The following is a 20,257-nucleotide window of genomic DNA, read 5'->3' as shown; positions in this document are numbered from 1 at the left end:
CTCCTCGCCATCCGGCTACAGCGACCCATCGGCCCCGGCCTAAACCCCTCCATGCCTTCCACCTCCCTCGTTCCCGGCTCCAACTCCCCCCGTGAGCTTGCCTGCCTCTGCTGCCTTCCTGGCGTCTGACGCCTCCCCACCATTTTTCCTTAGTCTCTAATAAACGCCTGTTTATTTGACTCAGCTCCTCTGCATTTTTGGGTCCAATACCACCACCACATCACACTTCTGAATACTGGTTGACCTCGTACACTTATGTGGTCATACCTGTTTAGATGTTCCTCATCTTTCAGCTATAGATTATGATAATGTTAAAGTATTTCTTTCCAAACCCATAAAATATGTTGGAAAATAATGATTGAAAACCCGTGAAAAGACTTTGAATGTATCACTGAAATGTGGAGTCAGAGGTTCAAACATTTTTTCACCAGTTTTCAGTTTCAGGATTTTGTGGGCGGCCCTTAAAGGGCGGCTGGTCTGACAAACTCAGAACTCATATTTATTTTTTACTTTAAGGTTTGAGGTCAGAAATAGTTGTGTTGAGGTTCGAGCTCAGAGATGGAGAAAGTCTCGGTGTGCACGGGGAAAGGAAGCTGCAGGAGAAGTCCCCGTGGTGCGCTGTCCTAAAGCATCCTCTTTCAAAAACTCTATTTTTGCTCTCGGCTGTCAAAGGTGCAGGAGATGATGTGGCAACCAGTTAATGGAGGCCTCCGAGGCTCGTCTTATAGCCTGTCTGTTGTACTGTACGGCAGGGGAAAAAAGTGGCCGCGACAGCGGCGCTAATGGAGGACTGATTCATAATAGGTGAAATGTATGATGATGGCCACCACTGTGCCGCTAGTCACTTTACATCCACTGTAGCCGGCATGTCAGAGCAGATTTCGAGGTGAGGATGAATGAGGTGGAGGCGGAGGCGGGGAACAGGTTAAGTGAGCTTTTAGCTTCAGTGCACATTCAGAAAGCTATAATGCAAAGCTCGCCACACACACACACTGCTGCCGCCGCTGCAGCTACAAACAGATAAACGTATACGCGTATACATCCACAGTGTGACAGGCGTGAAAGCCAGCTGTCTGCCTCTAATGGCTTCTACTGGAATAAACCTTTCCTGCACAACAATGCCCCGAGGGGAGGAGAAAGGAAAGAGAGCGAGGAATACAGCAGCAGAACCTGCTATAGGGTCGAGAGGGTCTGGAGAATCGAAAACTGGAAACTCACAAACCCATCGAACTCAGCGACGGCAACATCCATCAGTTAGTTGCCATGAAAATTTACACAGACTTTCGTACACTGGTGGTCTCCAGAGGACGAATCCTGCATTCACTACAGGTCAAACAAGATTTCATTTCCACTTGTAGAAAGTACATTTATCATTCCACAACACAAGGTTGTAGAACGAAATACAAGTTGTAGTCCCTCTATGCTACTCACACTATATATATATATATATATATTGTTGAATAAATAATAAGGATGTGGTTTCTCTGGTGGAGTGCAGAGGATGAAGTTTGGAGTCTCACAGCCTGAGGAAAGAAACTGCTCTGGAGTGAACATCTGGAGTAAGTATCTGCAGTTTATATAACCTGCAACATTCACCTGCACGGTTCAGTGCTAAGAAGCAAACGTTGGCTGGTTGTACATCCCGTCAGCGTACGTGTTTTTGCACCAATCACCTTCAGACTCCTGTACGCTGAAAGAAAACCACACTGAGCAAGACTCAGACGAGAAGGTCAAAACTCGTCTCGTGTCTGTTAAATATTAGAAGACCTGAGCTTAGCATAAAGACTTGAAGTAGAGGGAAGCAGCTGACACATTAACACGTTTTATCTCGTTTGTTTAACCTGTGCACAAACTGCAAGAGACTCTTTTCGTCGTCATTTGGGTCCCATGATGGATTGTTTTGTCTCTGTGGCCGATTTTTGTCACTTTGTGGTACTCCTGTTCCTCTTTGTAGCCATTTTGCATCACCTTGTGGTTGTTTCTGAATCTCTTTGTAGTAATTTGGGGTCCTGTTGTGGTTATTTTGTCTGTTCATAACCAATTATTGTCACTTTGTGATTGTTTGGAGTCATTTTGCATCACTTTGTAGATGTTTAGAATCGTTTTGTAGCTGTTTTGAATCACTTAATGTTCATTTTGCATCACTCTGGGGTTGTTTTTGAGTCTCTCTGTAGTCATTTGGGGTCCAGTTGTGGTTGTTTTGTCTCTTTGTAACCCATTTTTGTCGCTTTGTGGTTGTTATGCGTTACTTCATGGTCCGTCTGTGTCTCTTTGTAGTCATTTTGCATCACTTTATGGTCGGTATATCATTATCATCCTTTTAATGGAAACAAAGATAGTTAATAAATATAATAATTCTCACTGCTGCTTTTTCTCTAATGCGTCTGTGCAGCAGCGCAACATCCTTCGGCTGCAATACAAATCAAGAGCTTTCCATTTCATTAGACCTCCTGACTGATTGTAGAACTTTCAGCTTCACAAATTGCTCCACGGTATCTGGCAAAGAGTCAGCGCTTATAAAACAAGTTTCCCACCAAGCCATTCCCGAGGGTCCAATTTTAGGAAAAGCCTCGCACATTAACAAAAGTACAGCTGTCGCCGCTTATGACGAACGCGCTTTGGCAAATATCTTCGATTTATTGAACGATGCTTCAATTTGAAGTCTCAAATTGTGAAACAATATGCAGATTATTTCCGAGCCAGATTTAATTTGGGCGCAGTTAATCGCTCAAACATGAGTCAGAATGTTTCGTTTAATATACTTAAGATCATGCAGAAACCATTTAAGAGATTAATGGGAAAACTGGGCTATCTCTCAGTGTGTGGAGGCGAAGACCTACTGAGATGAAGAGGTTGATTAATTATTAACAACAAACTCTCGCGCTCGTGGACTCCTTATCCCGTGTGCTGTGTGACTGGATGACACTCATTAGCATAGGTCATCGCGTCTGCTCGTGTTAATCAGGGTTAAAAGCTTGTATGTTCGCTCCGCGGCCTGTTTATTTAAGCAGAGTTAAGCTGTGCATCATCCCCCTCAGTCATACAGGACATGGCAGGTGGTGAAATGATACAACGGCTGCAGCCTTCTGCCCATCACATGTCCTATCAAACTGTCCTGTACCAACACATGTATTACTGATAGAGCTCTGCAGGTGTCTTCATTCCCTATTCACAGGGAGAATACATCTTCAGGCTGCAATCCCATCTCGTTAAAGTTCAATCTTCGTGCAGCCAGTGGTCAACGCCGTCAGCATGCACACGGTAAAACTTCAGCTCGCGTCACTCCGCTTCTTCTTCTTCTTCTCCACCAATGTGCCAGTGTGTGACGGGTAGACTGAACTTTCTGTACTTGTACAGTGCGACCTAACTCGTAAGCAGCTAGGCTAAAAAGCAGAAAATATATTGTGTGTAAAATGGTACAGGGTCCTGTCTGAATGCGGATTAATGAATGTAGTTATCTTAGTGACTAATGACTAGAGTTGTCACGATACTAAAATGAGTAACCACGATACTTTACCAGACAAAGTATCGCGGTTCCGGGTATTATCGCGATACTGCAGCCTTTTTTTTATTATTATTATTTTTATAAACTGCAATGTATTTGTACAAGTTAGTTTGAAACAACGACGTTTGTTTTTTAAGCAAAATTAGTGTTGCCACTGACGAAGACGCCACGGCAGACTCGCTGCTCGGGCCCGGTGCTTCTGCCATGGTGAGTGTGTTGTCTCGTGTCTGGGCGAGACAGAACTTTAGCTTGTTGTTTGTTTTGAAGCGAGTTTCTATCGGAGCGGAGCTGTCTTCGCGGAGTTCGTTCTTGCCGGCAGAAACACACGAACAGCCAATCAGCTAACAGACGGGCGGACCCAGCGTGCGGAAACAGCCTATCATATCCCTGGACGTCACCAGTAACAGGCAAACAGCCAATCATTCAGCAGCTGTGTAGTTCGGTTGCGGTTCCATGTTGGTTTGTTTACAAAGGAGTAGCATGCAGTGAGAAGCCGGGAGGAGAGTAGAGCCGGCCGCTATGTAGCGGAGACTGGCACCGGTAGTTACTATACTACGGTAGGACCGTCGTGTAAAATTTCTAGTATAGTAGCGACGGTTATGATTTGGCACCGCGGGGTACCGTGTATACCGTGGGTATCGTGCAACTCTACTAATGACATGCTCGCTGGTGTGACTGAAGTCTAATTCCAGATACCAGATGGGTTTGTGACGATGATATGAGGACGATATGGGAAAACACAAAGACTAACCAACATAAAGAATCTTATTTATTGGGTTTTCACCAATGGCAGGATAAAGAACTGACAGAGCATGAGTGACGTCAGCCATAGTTTTCCAAAGCTCTGTTTTGAATAACGTCATGTCATCTGTAATGACACCCACCTGTCAATCAAAGCGTCCACGCTCTTAATCCTGCATAACTTTAAGCCTTAATATAATGTGAACAGGTGAGTTGTATATAAATTCACCCTCAGTACAGTTGTCATGAACGGGGAAATTAGCTACAGAGACCAAAACTGTTTTTTGTACCAGGCTGTAAACATGTTTATTTCTGCTGTGAAGTTTTGAACATGGGGACTTATGGAGACTGACTCACTTCTGGAGCCAGCCTCAAGTGGACGCCAGTCGAACGTTTAGACTCATATTTAGACAACCAGACATCAAACCTGGATCATTTTTCCTGTAAATCACGTCTGGTCATACATTGGTCCGTCCTCCATGACCTTTTCTTCTGAATGTACAGACAGATGACCTAAGCAGAAACACGACTAGACGGTCTTTATCTCCTTTCCTTGATATTTAATCCATTAATTAACCAAGACGCTTCAGTCTTCTGCCTCAATAAATACCTCTGCTATCCCAAGGACTTGATCAAATATTACTTGACACCCGGTTTTGCCCTGAGGCCTTTGACAGGTTAACCCTGGAACTTTCATTCCAGCGCCTGCTCGCCTCGTCCTCCTCCGCAGGTACGAGTCCTGACATTTTGAGAAGAAAAAGCTTTTATCTGGCCTGAATTTAAAGTGCAGCAGGTAACAAAGAAAGAGTCTGCTAAGTGCTGCAAGTGGTGAAAGATATTTTTCTAAAAGTGCTTTTTATATATATATATATATAAAACTGCAGCTTCTGGTGCTGTCACGTTCCTGATTTTCTCTTCACATTTAAAAGAAACTTAAAAAAGAAACTGATTTTCAACAAATCGTCGGGTGAGTTTCAGACGTGTTTTGCCTGCTAGACTTTAACTTGCTCAGATTTGGTCACTTTTCCAGGTTTATCTAGATACACACATTATCTGTAACATTATTCTCACTAGGGTTGAAGCCTATCCCAGATGACATTGAGACAAGAGGCAGGGTACACCCTAGACAAGCCGCCAGTTCATCACAGGCACACAGAAACAAAGAGATTCACAATTTAGACAATTTAGAGTCACCAATTAACCTTTTAAATGACATGGGATGAAGCCGGAGGACCTGGAGAGAACATGCAAACCCAGCCGGGGTTCAAACCAGGAACCTTCCTGCTGTGGGAACATAGCCCTTTCTCTTTGTTTTCCAATTCTAAAAATACCTTTCTACTGAACAGACAGCCCAGTTTTGTCTTTAAGAATGTTTTGCACAGCAAGTCAAAAGATGAGCCAAATAAGTAAAAGTAGGCTACTTAAAGTATAGCCAGTATTGACATTTTGGACCGTCGTCCGACTTTGTGCTGCTCGGCTTTCTTTACGTGATTCATCTGAGCTGATTGTGCTATTAGTTTGCAGCACAGGGGGTCTGCTGCTCAGAGCAAACACTTGTCAACACAGAGGGCTTTTCGATTGATCCGCCCGCAAGCTGATTTAATGAAGCCCTCCTTGCAGCCAGGCGTGGCTCCACATAATCAGCTCCATGTTGTCTGAAGAACTCGGAGAGGAGGTGTCCGTCGATATCAAACTGAGACGTTACGACAAAATGACAAGGATGTTTTGGCAGCGCTTTCCCCCTCTGGGCGGGCTTCTTTAAGTCTTCTCACGGTGAAGTGTGTCATGTCACCAGAGATCCAGATGTATGCTGCATTCGCTGAGTCATTCTCTCCCACAAACTGCAGCTTTAAAATACAATCCTATTAGGCTAGAGATATTGAATCCACATGAATCCAATTCCCCTGGCAGAGGGGAGCATCTGCATGATTTTACTCAAAAAACTGCTGCTACGCTAGGTGCATAATCAACCAGTGTTCAAGGGCACCAACACATACAGTATGCACTCAAAGAAGCATAAGCCTGAACCATAGTAATTTACATACTCCAATGCCACCATATCGACTTTTCTGTATTCACGTCCTGGTAGTTTGTAGAAGTTCCAGAACCGATACAAGCAAGTTGCCACTCCCATGTGTTCTAGCCCCAAAGGGGTTGTGCAATACTTTCTGGTGGTCACCAAATGGTTGTGGAGAACGGGGCAAGCATTGCACGGTGGTGCGTTGGTTACAGCGCAGTAAGAAGGTTGCTGGTTCCTCAGCCGCATGGATGGATGATTTGACGTTCTGCAGGTCCTTCTCCAAAGGTTAATTAGTGACTCTAATGTTGCTGAGTGACTTGGTTTGATTGTGGATGCCGAACACCTTTGTTTGTTTTGGTTAATTTTCACACTGCACCTTAAAAAGCGGACCAAAACGCCTGGACAACGTCATTTACAACAGCTACTCGTTTGGGGGTGGTATTGGCAAAACAAGCACTGACCAGGAAGAAGAAAACCCAGCTCATTGATTGGCTTTTTGCTTTCCCGCTGCACCAGGGTTCACTTGCAAGCGGACTGAGACCCACGTTTTCAGGCGGACCAGAGTTCAGATGAACTTTCACACCTGCCTAAACGAAGCGGACTATCCAAGGAAACAAACTCTGGTCGGTTTAAAGCAGACAAAATAGTGCTGTTGTGAAAGCGCCCTAAATCGCCCTGGAAAGGACTTTGTCCTTCTGATGATGATAAGCCGGTTATGGGAAAGGGACGGATGGGTCGTGGCATGGTGGAAACAGGAAGCAGCTCTCAGCGATGTCAACCCTACAAAGGGTAGTTTGGGTATTTTGAAGTTGTTTAAGTTACTTATTCATACAAGCAGAAAGGGATCCTGGCACAGAAGAAGAACCGTGGAGCAATAAAACATATTTTAGCCACATCAAACTTCAGAGAATCATCATCTGTTGCAGTGTACGCTACATTAAGCCCATTTTTACACCTTACCTTATGTTGACAGTGAAGCTGTCGTTATTTGAATAAACCTAAAAACACCAATTAAAGCCAGAATTAGTTGTTGTTGCGCCCGTGGCCAGGCTGTGTGAGTCTGGTAGCTTTCATGTATTTATCATAGTCTCTGGATACTGATTATCCCGGGGACTGGTCTGGACTCCAAAAGAGATCCACTGTGTTAGAGGATAGTTGCATGAAGTTTAAAACTTTCTCATCCCCTCCAGTGTACAGCATTCTTTGTGAACTGAACCCTAACGCTGCCCAACACCATTCAATACTCAACGGTGCAACCTGGGGGAAGTTGAGAAACAACAAAAACAAAACCTACAGACAACTACTCACACCACTTTCAGTTGCCTCGGGAAGGGAATGACAGTTGTTTCTCTACTCCAAATGGAAATTGATTATTTTTGTTGTGAGCTGGCACAGGAGAAAGAAACTGCCCAACCAGAGCTGAGTTTGTAACTTGAAGTATGAAGGTCGAGTTTTTTTATTTTTGTAACAATCTGTAGCATTAATGCACAATGTTTCCGTTATGTATCTTGAGTGACGTGATCAGATCAGGACAGTTGGTGACAGTAACGAGCCAAGAAATGTAGCAATGTGGGAACGAAGGTGAGGACGAAGAGTTGTAAGGAGCCAAAGTCGGTTTCAAGTTCCTCTGTCGTGGTGAATGTTTCACGAGGGGTGAACATCAGGATACGTACAATACATTTTAGTGACAAACAGTCAGTAAAAACACGACTTTTGCTTGTTGTGTTGCCTTTTTTGGCCACATGGGGGCTCCAGAAACACAATATTGACATATAACCTTTGAAAATTGATGTGGCAAACATTTAAACAACTTTATCACACTTAGAGTCCAACATTCAGTCTCCTTTACAGTAAGAACTTTAGTTTCTGCCAACTCCTGAGGGAAACTTCTGCCTCTTCAACATCTAAATGCTCCGTTACGATCACCAGCGAGTCTCAGGCTGTGCCCGTCTGCTGTTTCGGTCGTGTACCGTGGCCTGAAAACGTCTGCCTGCTGTGGCCGAGGACGGTGCTATCTGGGAGTGAAGCTAAAACAATCAAGCTGAAGGAGGAGGCTGCAGACTCAGCTGATGATTCTCTGTGGGTTCACTGTGAGCCATCTTTTTATGCATTATGTTAAAATATTGAGTGCAGGTGCTTAAACTCTCAGACTCGAGCGAGGCAAAGGAAAGCAGAGCCCTTAAAAAATCTCTAAGATATTCTGTCTGATTGCCGCTCATCATCGGCTTCACTCCCACGAACACGTGTTAAAGGACGGCGCTGATCGTGACTCTTCAGGAGGTTTTAAAAGAAAGCGGCTCTCCAAAAAAACCCATAAAAATCAATGCCTCCTTTTTTTTTTTTGGTCAAACTGAGAGAGAGGGAGTGAGACAGACAGACACACTGACAGACAGACAGACAGACAGACAGTCAGTTAGACAAGATTGAAAGCAGCACAGAGCAGGGAGCCTTAATATTTCAGATCTAATGAATTATTTATAAGCAAGGCGAGTCGGTTGAATCTGCCAGAGTGCTCTTGGGTGAATGGAGAGTTTTCGATTCGGCGCCACGTGCGTATAAGTGTGTGTCTGAGTGAATGTGTGTGTGTGTGTGTGTGTGTGTGTGTGTGTGTGTGTGATTGGCGAAGCAGTGGATGAAAGACAAAGATGAAAGCGGCAGCCTGGAGGCTCTAACTGTGAGATCCATCTGTTGCTGGTGTGAAACTCTGAAGTTACTTTAGCTCTCAGGTAGGCACCTGAGGTGGCCGGAGATCATCAGAAGTGTGTGTGTTTATGTACAGATATATTATGTGTGTGTGTGTTCATAAGAAGTCATAATACTCAGCCTTTCTGTACAATACACAAACAAACACACTTAGGGACAGTATAAAAATGTTTGTGGTGGCGATGAGACCCTTCCCACAATATTAATATTTTCTATTCCTGAGATGTTTTTTTTCTGACCTCGTAGCTGACTGTGATGCAGCTAAACCAGGGGTCTCCAAACTACGGCCCGCGGGCCACATCCGGCCCGCCTAAACAATTGGAGTGGCCCACTTAACGATCCCAAACAATCCCTCTAAACATGGCCTATTTTTCAAAATCGCATTTTCCTATTATAAAATATCCACACTTAATGATTAAGCTTGGCATTCTAATTAAAATCTACCTTATTTACGAACTATTTACAGTACTAGCTAATTTTCATCCCCTCACACAATGGTATATTCCGACGTGACTTTGCTCGTGATCAACCTCCGCGCAGTCTGCCCGGGGGATTCAACTCGGCGGGTCAGGGACGGCCGCACGGTGCGGGAGGATCCCCTCATGGGACCTCTCCCCGGTGCACCGTGACCGGCTCTGGGTCGGCTTGGAAAGGCTCGGGGGCGAAGGTGGCTCACGGCTCTGGCCGCGAGCTTTACAGCGCCCTCCTGCCTGGACCTCGCCGCTTCCCGGGGCCGTGGACTTAGTGCTCGCTGCGCCCTCTCCGCGACTGTCGAATCACAATTTATCGCAACTTTCACTTTCTCCCGCAACAAAATCGCAACAAAAATGTAAAAAGCAACTTTCACCGCATTTTTTTTGAAAACCTCATGCAACATCAGGCATTTTAGGCCGCAACTATTTCAAAAAAGGCCACGAAATCCTGGTGGGACTGATATCATTTCTGTTATAGCCTGATCACTGAAAGGCAAGTTGATGTGGCCCGCACCAAAGAAAGTTTGGGGACCCCTGAGCTAAAGCGTAGCGTGCACCGTTAAACACAAATCATTAAAATTAATAAATAAAAGTCACACGTCAGGAGTGAATCGCTGCAATTCTGTTAATCATTAATAACTAAAAGGTGCATTAAGAATTCAAGACGGCGTCATTATGTAACATCACTACCAGTAAAACAGCTCCAGTGTTCTCACACTATGTGACTTTGAGCCCACACGCAACTATTTATTATTTAGTAATGACTTTTTTCATTAATAGAGACAGTGTGAACTTTTTTTTTGTCCATTTCAGAACCTTTAAACTACTAAACCACAGTCCGGTTCAGAAGCGAAGGCTCCGCTCGGCTCCGCGTTGAATTTAACGCAGGTGATTTTTTATTTTTGACAGTGTAACACAGAGCTGACAGGAAGCCGGACACAGAAACTGCACAGAGAAGCCGGTGGGTTTTCAAAATAAAATACATAACAAATAACAAATGAAGCACGTGGCATATTTCCACATGTAGAAGCAAATTTAGAAGAACATGAACCAGGAAAATCTGAGCAAGTAAACCTGCTTCTGAAACGCTCCTGGTGGGTTTGAAGTCACGTGCAGGACAGACTGCGGCGTGCACGGTGGAGTTTCAGGGCATCTTCATGAAGAACCTTCAGGCTCGGACTTGAACCGAGATGTTTGAGGGCGCATGTTTCTCTCCTTACTTATTGTGGTTGATGCATTCATATTTTATTCCTCACTTGAAGAATAAAAGATCTCACCCAGATGTTGGCTCAGCCTCCTGTTGGGTTCTTGTAAAGTGGACAGATGTTTAGTTTTTGTGTTTTGGGTGGAGCTGTGGGAGGTGGATGATCACAGGAAAGAAAAGGTCAGACAAAGTTCAAAACTTCTCCTCTGCCTTCAGCCAAACACACTTTCATTTTCAGACGGTCCCTTACAGGTTCTGCACATTAGCAGCACCAGAACCGGATCCACATCGTGCACACACACACACACCTGTACACATGCTCGCCTCACACACACTGTTTGCATGAACGCACCTGTTTCATCCATCCATCACTGTCCTCCTCCACCCTCCTCCTCCTCCGTGTACTCTCGCTGTGAGAGGGGCCGGCAGAAGCGAGCAGTGCCCGCCCTCCTCCCCTCCTATTGGGCTGTGTGAAGGACTCCGGGCCGGCGGTGGGGGGTGCTCGCTGCGCTGCGTCTGACAGCTTTGCAGCGGCAGAGCGCAGCGTGAGTCTCCGGCTGCTCCGCGGGGGGGAACTCTGCTTCTGTTACCACGAACATTCAGCTGCTCGGAGGGTTTCAAACATGCCTCAGCCGGGACCCGAGAGCGCACAGGCGGACTGAGTCCCCGGCATCGCCTCGCCGTGGTCACATTTGGACACAGCGCGTCTTCTCACTTCCACCTGCGTGGTTGCGCGTCGGGACCGGGCAGCCCATGGGAGGGATGTCGCGATGCTGTGCACAAGGAGAACTAAAACTTTGGTGTCGACATGCGTGATCCTGAGCGGGATGACCAACATCGTCTGTCTGCTGTACGTCGGCTGGATCACCAACTATGTGGCCAATAACGGCGGTACCAAAGTTGCGGGAGAGAGCGGCGGCGCAGGCGGAGGAGGTGGAGGAGTCGGAGTCGGAGGAGGAGGAGGAGGCGAGGCGGACAGAAAGTTGGAGGAGGACAGCAAAGGGGAAACCCTCAGGATTATCGAGAGGCTGGACCGGCTGGAGAGCGTCGTCAACGAGCACATCAAAGGTCAGGACGGGGTGGAGGAGGTGGAGGAGGAGGTGGAGGTGTTCTGATGGAGGGAGTCAGCTTTAGATCAGAGATTGATGATTGATCCATCTGGGGAATATTTATGTTTCTGTGCTGAAACTTTCATCCAGAAATTCATCAAAAATCCAAAAGTTTCTCTTAAATTTAATATTTCTGAATATTTAACTCATAAAACAAACTTTATACTTTGTCACAGAGAGTTCATTAATCAAACTGCACCTGTGACCTCTAATGTTTGATAATGACATTATTAGTTCATGTCACTTCTTCAGCCGTTCGGCTTTGAATCCTGATTTTTAAACATGTTGGAGTTACAGATCGTGTTTGAATAAATCCAGAAATACTTGTGTGAAACAATCCTGAAACTATTCATGGATGTTTCTGCAGCTGCGTCTCAGCATCGAACATTTGTGTTGTTGTTGCACATCTTGGCATAAATAATAAATAATTAGTAAATCAGGTCATTTAATATAATTTTCTAGGTGATTTTCTTTGCTCCAGATCAGTGACGGTTCAAAGAATGGACAGCGAATGCGTAAGTGCTAGAAATACACTGTATGGACAAAAGTGTTTGGACACTCCTGCCTTGTCGGAGGAGGGAGAATAGTATGAAGGGTTACGTTAATGCTTCAGCAAAGGTCCATAAAGACGTTCTTTGATGAGCCCTGACCTCAACCCTCCCATCAAACACCTTTGGGATGAACTGGACCTGTAGATTGCGAGCCAGGCCGTCTCGTCCAACCTCATAAATGCTCTACAGAATGAACGGACACAATGCAGACAATGTCCCTGTTGGTGTAATCATCAGGCGTCTCAATACTTTTGTCCATATAGTGTATGTGGCACTAGCTCTTCTACCTAAAACTCGGCAAAGACGTGGATCATTGGCAGATCCGGCGCCTGGTTGCTCAAACAAGCCGCCCACCTGTCAATCAGAGCGTCCACGCTCTTAACCCTGCATAACTTTAAGCCTTAATATAATGTGAACAGGTGAGTTGTATATAAATTCACCCTCAGTACAGTTGTCATGAACGGGGAAATTAGCTACAGAGACCAAAACTGTTTTTTGTACCAGGCTGTAAACATGTTTATTTCTGCTGTGAAGTTTTGAACATGGGGACTTATGGAGACTGACTCACTTCTGGAGCCAGCCTCAGGTGGACGTTAGAGGAACTGCAGTTTTTTGGCTTTGTCCCTTTTTGGTGGTGCTGTTTTGTTTTTGCATCGTCGCCCCATTTCTCCGTCTCTGTGTTCGACTCTTAAAGTCCAACCTAAATTCAGAAACCAGATTAGGTCGTTTGTCTAACGACGTTATCGAGGTCAGAGCTGAAACTTCAGAATGTGCAGACCTCACTCGGGCCGGTCTGTTCAATGGGAGAGGATGGTTTTTGTTCATTGATACACTCAGGACTACGAGTATTCCCCATGGGTCCTCCACGTTTTAATTATCCCGCTCGGAGCTGTACGTCACTGAGTCAACACACATTAAGAAGTGGGACAAACTCTTCCTTTATCCTCGGCTAAATGGGACAGAACGCCGCCCGCTAAACTCAACTCTGGGATTTAGGAGAGTAAGCAGTCGATCGCAGCGTCGAGATGATTAACGCCGGAGCGTTCTTCAGCTGAGAGCCCGGCAGAGAACTCGCGTTCCTCGGGAAAGATAAGGGCCGTGATTTATCAAACATCTCGGAGAGACGCTGCTGATCCAGGATTAATTTTCTGTTCCAGATGAGCTCGTTGGAAAAAACACAGCGCTTAATCAGAGAGGCTGAATTAATACTGATGAGAGCGAACACATCGTTTCAGATGCAGAGATACAGAACTGCTGATACTTCTAACTACAACATTTACAGAGCAGCGTCGTGTCCAAACACTCAGAGCGACATGTTGACCCACACTGACCTGTGATCAGCTGAACGGTGTCTCTGTCAGTCGTACGTCTGTTCTCACTCTATGTAACTTTGGGCTCCGGGTCGGGAGAAGTACGTAACGCTTTACGGCACTAAGTCACACAGCAGCAACTATTTCACTGATTCTGGTGAAACTGGATCATATTTTATGGAGGAAATGTTTTCTGGTTTTCCCTCTGATGTCCTCCGGCTGCTCCGCCTCAACTCTCTGTGATTTACAGAGTTTATGATGGACAGTGAAGTAAACTGCTGACAGCTGTAGCTGCTGTTAGCTCATGTTAGCTCAGTCTGTTAGCTGCTGTTAGCTCATGTTAGCTCATGTTAGCTCAGTCTGTTAGCTGCTGTTAGCTCATGTTAGCTCAGTCTGTTAGCTGCTGTTAGCTCATGTTAGCTCAGTTTGTTAGCTGCTGTTAGCTCATGTTAGCTCAGTTTGGTAGCTGCTGTTAGCTCATGTTAGCTCAGTTTGGTAGCTGCTGTTAGCTCAGAGCACCGGGGAGTGTTAGTGTTTGTACCACCGGGAAGAAGAAGAGGAGGTTTACAAGGAATACTGATGGAGAGCCGGTGGATAAGTGGGCAGTGTAACCAGGCTCAGCAGCCTCTACGGACATAATGGCAGAGGAGGAGAGAGTGAAGAGGACGCTGACGGAGGAAGCTAAGAAGAGAAAAGGAGAGAGTGAGCGAGCAAGAAGCCGCCGGACAAGAGTAAATGTGGGACTGACTTTTAGTGGTTGGTGAGAGCTTGGTGAAATAAAAGGCTGAAAGACAGACGCCGAGCTGGGCTGACTGCTGCTGGACTAGGCAGTGATATTAGCTGCTGCTGGGGACCTGGATGATGATTGGCTGCTGGCAAAGTTGTCGACTCGAGTCGAATACTCGAGTACAGCTAAACAGTGGGATTACATTCTGAAACTGGAGCCAACAAATCACAACAAAGACCGACTTCTACGTTACGTTGCTTTAAATAAACTCTGTAAATAAGAACTGAGTGTTTTTTTTTTATATATGCAGATGAATGGACGTTTCCTCAAACAGAAGCAGGCCTGTGAAAGATATTTACTTTATTAATCCTCCAGTCATAATTAATTTTCTGTACGTGCACAGCTTGTAAAAGCCTTCGTGCATTCTGTGCACTTGTTGCCGTCGTCAGTGTTTCGTACTGCGGCGCTTTGGATCCTCTGCTCGGCGTGCAGGGACGTCGGCGTGATACAAACCAGCTCATCATTAACACAGACTGGCAGGCCGATGGTGCGCTGAACTGTTTGGAAGTGCTAATAGAATCTGCATAGGCTCCGGGGTTACAGCGGGTGAGTAGATTCAGCCGGCGGAGTGCTTGGCACACTCCTCTTCTCACACTCGCTCTGTTCTCCGGGTCCTCGGAGCCGCTGCCAGATTACATTATCGGCCGGGGGCCGATGTGTTTATGTGTTGATGCTTTGTCAGTGATAGAAAGAGAGCAGACTGCGAAGGATAATGCAACCATAGGTAGGCAGAGACGGAAAAAACAGGTTTTCATTCAGTGGCATTGAATCAGTCGGTCTGTGAGGTCAGAACGAGCGTTATATGAGCGTTATATGAGCGTTTTAAGAGCGTTATATGAGCATAAATGTTCCTATGCTGCTGTGGTTTCAATGCATCAGCTCTGTATTATGTCACTGAAGTTATTTGAATATGTAAAGTGCCAAAAAATACTAACTAAATCCTACACACTGGACCTTTAATGATGGTTAAATTCCATTCAGTAGCAGTCAGGTTAAGGGTTCTGGTACTGTGCATGTGGATTGGTTGTGAAGTGAAGCCTTTGCACAAAAACAGTTGCAGTTCCTCTAACGTCCACCTGAGGCTGGCTCCAGAAGTGAGTCAGTCTCCATAAGTCCCCATGTCCAAATGTCCAACTTCACAGCAGAAATAAACATGTTTACAGCCTGGTACAAAAAACAGATTTGGTCTCTGTAGCTAATTTCCCCGTTCATGACAACTGTACTGAACTCTAACTAATTAAACATGAATTATTAATGACTTACTCTATGAAATAACATCAAAATAAAGTGCCGTGTTTCACAGTTTATCAGTTAATTCACATGTTTGTCCGTGTTTCTTCATGTGGTTCCGTGTTTCATCGATTCCCCCTCGAGGCTCAGTGTGGAAAGCGTTTCTAAATCCAGTTTCCTGGTGGATTTTTTTTTTTTCCATTTAGTGAGCTAAGCAGAAATGAGACGTCCTGGCTCTGCTGAAGGTGTCAGGTGGCCTCGTCGGCCCGGGTGCCGCGTTACATCGCTGGCTCCACCAAGGCCGAGGCTCAGCGAGAGCGGGTAGAGTGTAAAGAATAAGAAGAAAGCTTCTCAGACAAAGACGAAGCAGATTCTCGACTCTAACTTCCTGTCGGTCTTCTGCATCATCGGAGGATCTCTGTGTGTGATCCGTCTTCTGCGTTGTTTGTTTCTCTCCTGCCAAGTACAAATCTTATTTTTAGTTTTTTCTCTTTATGTGTCAATGCAAGTTGATCCATGTTGACAGTGTGCTGCAGAGGAGGAGGAGGGTGGACTTCTAAGACTGCGTGTGTCATCAAAGATGCATGGCAGTGGTATGAGATCTGATGTGGATGTCACCACATGCCTAAAGCTCCTGTGCATGTCGCCGCCTGAAGCGGAACGTCAGAGTAAACATCCTGACATCGAGGTGCAACCCGGACGTTTGCACAGAGAAATCCATCGTTTCTCTGGCCCTGAGATGCCCGAGGATAACGCAGAATAATGCAGTAAAGTAAGAGTATGAGGACAGAGAGCAAACACTGATGCAGGTGATAGTTAAAGCGCTCTCACGCCGGACGGTGTGATCATTTAGAGACAAACTCACCTCCATATACTTGTTTTTTTCGTCTGGCAGACGGAGGAGAGGTGCGATGCTCGCAATTCCAGAAGTGTTACTTTAGTCGGATTAAAGCTCGATGGCTTTGTTGCACCTCCTCCGTGCGGTTGCATTCGATCTCTGACAGCAGCGTGGCGGTTATTAAGTTATGTTTCAAGGGAGCTCACGGCCGTCGGCGTCATTGGAGATTTGTTTTCAGAACTGATGGACAGAACTGGACACGAGTTCGTCCAGACAAAGCTGCATTTATCGTCCCAACACGGAGCACCCATGACGGTTACTGAGGTGTTTTTCACCGAGTCACGTGACGGCAGAGGTGACAAAACTCCTGCCATAGCGCCGCAATGCGCCCGTTTCCAGGCAGGAGATCTGTATCTGCGATCAGATGGGAGCGCTCTGAAGGATGAGTGGAGGAGGCGGCTGCGGTCGCGTGATATATCGTGCGCTCTTTGGAGGTCGATCATTTCGGAGGTGTTGTGCGTGTTGGTGTGAGTTTGTTCCTGTTGGAGGTCTCCATCAGTTTGACAGCGTTGTCCACTCTCTAGTTTCAGACGCTGCCTCCTGCTGACCAAATAAATCATGATCATTATCATGGCCATCACACAGTGAGTGTATGTTACACCCCAACTGAGCTATGATCTAGTTTCAGCTTCTACCTTCTGAACCCAAAGACGACCTCTGAAATCAGCAGTGAGCAGCCCACCGAGGTGGTTTTCTTGCCGGGTTTGGCTCCTGAGTCCTGGGGTGAGTTACATGGCTGACCGAGCTAACAACCGTTGGGTTCTTGGCAATATTTCCATGAACAAAGTCTGTAAATAACCTCGGATATGTAAAGCTTAAGGTCAAAATACCATGAACAATACCTGAAAATTAACTTTTTGTCTTTGGGACGGTTGAATTCCACCAAGCACGGATGCACAGGCGTCGAGAATCTGGTCGATTTTCAAAATAAAACACACCATACAACACCCCATGTAACATATTTACATATTTAGAAGCACATAAACCAGAAAAATGACCAATTCTGAGCAAGTCGTAACAAAGTTTGGCAGTCAAAGCTCTCCCGGTGGGGATTGAAGTCGTTATGGCCGTGACGTGACCCGGTGGGGTTTGGATGTTAGGCCAGGTACTGGAGTAAAGGTGACACAATAGACTTCTTCTTATTTGGTTGGTCGAGGTTTACGGGGTGATGTTAAAGGGCGTGCGGTTCAAATAAAAGAAGAACTTTGTCTTTTTACTTTGTGTTTAGGGGTCTATAGGGACGCTGAGACAAAGCTAAAAATAAAAACCCAGTGATGGATGACCTTCACTGATTTGTCCATCTACTGTAAAAAAAACAACATTTTGTGGCATTGATACTTGATTGTAATTTCAGACCGACCCTTCGGTGTTCCTACAGTGTCACACAGAGAGGATTTATTGCAAACACAGTCAAATATGAAACCATGATGCTGAAGCTGAAACAGACGTGTTTGCACATTTTAGATGAGGACATCAGATTCAAGGATGTTGTTGGAACTTGCTAAATATACAGGTCGACGTCGACAGGATTCATAGGACGGGAACGCTCAGAGCCAATGAACTCACCTGTACCTCGACAACACGGGATTTACAGAGCAGGTACGCTCAACGAGAGCGGACGGCACTTTAACAAAATACACCACGAATAAGAGAGAAGTTTAAACCACGTGTCACACAAGATCGTGACACAGTCTTACGTTACGCAGCGAGGTTTGAAAAATGTTGGACGCCGTCAACAAAACACTGGAAAATGTATGAAATGCTAAAAGATAACAGCTGGTGGAAGATCTCATGATGAATGAGCTGTTCAAGGTCAATCAGTCATATTTAAAAACCGGCATTTTAAGGGTATTTACACAGAATAGAGTGTTACATGTTAGAGACTGTTAAATCAGTAAAACACCGTAACACTTCATGGCAAAACCTTTATTTATACGGCACTTATGTGATATGTTCATGCAGCAAAACCCCAACCTAAAATCAACAGTGCAAACATCATTTTAATGTAATATCTTTATTACAGCACATTTGCACTCTGTGGGTCTTTGTGTTCATCCACTCTGTGAAAGACTGCATTAGAAAGTAGAGCACCAGTTCATTTATAAAGAATGTTTGAATCTGATGAATGCATTTCATCATCTGCACTTCATAATGTAACTGAAAGATTCAGAGAATCAGAAGAAATCTCTGCACGTAAAAGGAAGAAGATCGTGATCTTCAGGCCCTGCAGACAGAGTCTGAGGAGCACTTCCAAAAACCGTCGTCTGTGCACACGGTTCATCAGTGACAGCAAACATGCTTACGGCGTAGGAATGAAGGACCTGTGGTCGCTCCTTCTTACATGGTGTGAGTAGCTTTTGTTGAAGTCTCGTGCAGGACGTGAGAGGAGTTGTTCTTGATGGATGTCAGCTTTCCTCAGTGGAGTTTAGGCGTGGGGACAGTCCAGGACTGACCACCACAGTGTGATAGAAGGTCCAAACGACCTCAGTCTGCTCAGCAAGTGGAGACGACGTTGATCCTTCTTGTATGAAGTGGACAACGGTGACGGGAGGCAGTCGCACCCCGACTTGCAACATCTCTGATCAGACGAAGTCGTGTAAGACTGTAACTGAGTCCAGAGATGTGCATGAAGAAGATGCAGGATCACATCAGGATCCGTTTCATCAGCCGGGACGCCTACATGGACGAAAACTGTAAAATAAGATATGAGAAGAAAGATCAGGGAGCTGTGTTGACTCTGTGCAGGTTGGTTTTCAGGGACGTGACTCGGAACTGTTTGCTGAAATGAAACTGAAACGATGTGTGGACGCGGCTGAAAAAATGTTTGGCCAATACTCACACAGAGGAACCAGCTGTTTTATTTAATCAATGCAGGTATTATCAATTTAAATCTGATCACCAGAGACTGTCTTTTTATCTTTCTTCATTTTGATCTTTTCTGTTTGTAGCACAAACAAACAGCCTCATGGTTTGATCTCGGATATGAAGCGATCATAAACGTATCAGTCGGAGCCACACTGTCAGCCTCTTGGCATTTTGGCTCCATAGATACATTTTTTAAAATTATCTTTGAAGAAAATTCACTGAACGCATCCAAAAAACGGCTCAGCGGATGCAGCTGGAACAGCACAGATATATACGAGCGACCGTTCCTCAGTCGTCTCACGTTATTTGTCACGAACTCTCCAGATTAAAGATCAAGTCGTTATAACGTTCGTTTTCTGAAAGATTTCATTTTGTTGACATATTAGAAGGTCTGTTTTTATCAGAAGATCCTCCCGAGCCACAAAAAAATCTAATTTTCAGTGTTTTATAAATAAAATCTTGTATAAATCTGAAAGGCACTGAATGATATATGAACACGGCCCTCTGTAAAAAACCTTCAGAATATCGATGAGAATGAAAAACTGGAAGATTTGGTGCAGCTCAAGTTTCAGATTCTGGATCAGAGTTTGAGAAAATGGTTGAACCATCCTGGCAGTCCTGCCTTCCTCAGCTCCACACTGTGGACACACCTACTGTGAAGTTGGACATTTGAACATGGGGACTTACGGAGACTGACTCACTCCTGGAGCCAGCCTCAGGTGGACGACAAGGAAATATTCTTAAAAGCTAACTTTTAGTGAAATTTACAGACACAAAAAAAAAAGTAAAGACCCAAATGTGGATTTGGGGTAAATAGTTTAAAATTGGGTTAACCACCATCAAGCTCAAGCGCCGACCTCC

The 20,257-nt window shown here is 45.2% G+C and overlaps 1 protein-coding gene across 1 annotated transcript in view; it reads left to right on the top strand.

Moving 5' to 3' along the window:
- Nucleotides 1-11,081: 11,081 nt before the first annotated feature.
- Nucleotides 11,082-20,257, top strand: part of LOC104933792 (polypeptide N-acetylgalactosaminyltransferase 18) — a 152,962-nt gene continuing 143,786 nt past the window's right edge. Inside the window, exon 1 of the mRNA XM_019261359.2 lies at nt 11,082-11,714. Within this exon, the coding sequence (XP_019116904.2) occupies nt 11,417-11,714 (298 nt within the window). The 5' untranslated portion in view covers nt 11,082-11,416. The remainder of the gene's footprint in view (nt 11,715-20,257) is intronic.

This window comes from Larimichthys crocea, chromosome XX (genome assembly GCF_000972845.2).
Source record: "Larimichthys crocea isolate SSNF chromosome XX, L_crocea_2.0, whole genome shotgun sequence".
Lineage (NCBI taxonomy): Eukaryota > Metazoa > Chordata > Actinopteri > Sciaenidae > Larimichthys > Larimichthys crocea.
This window is presented reverse-complemented; position numbering and strand designations above follow the sequence as displayed.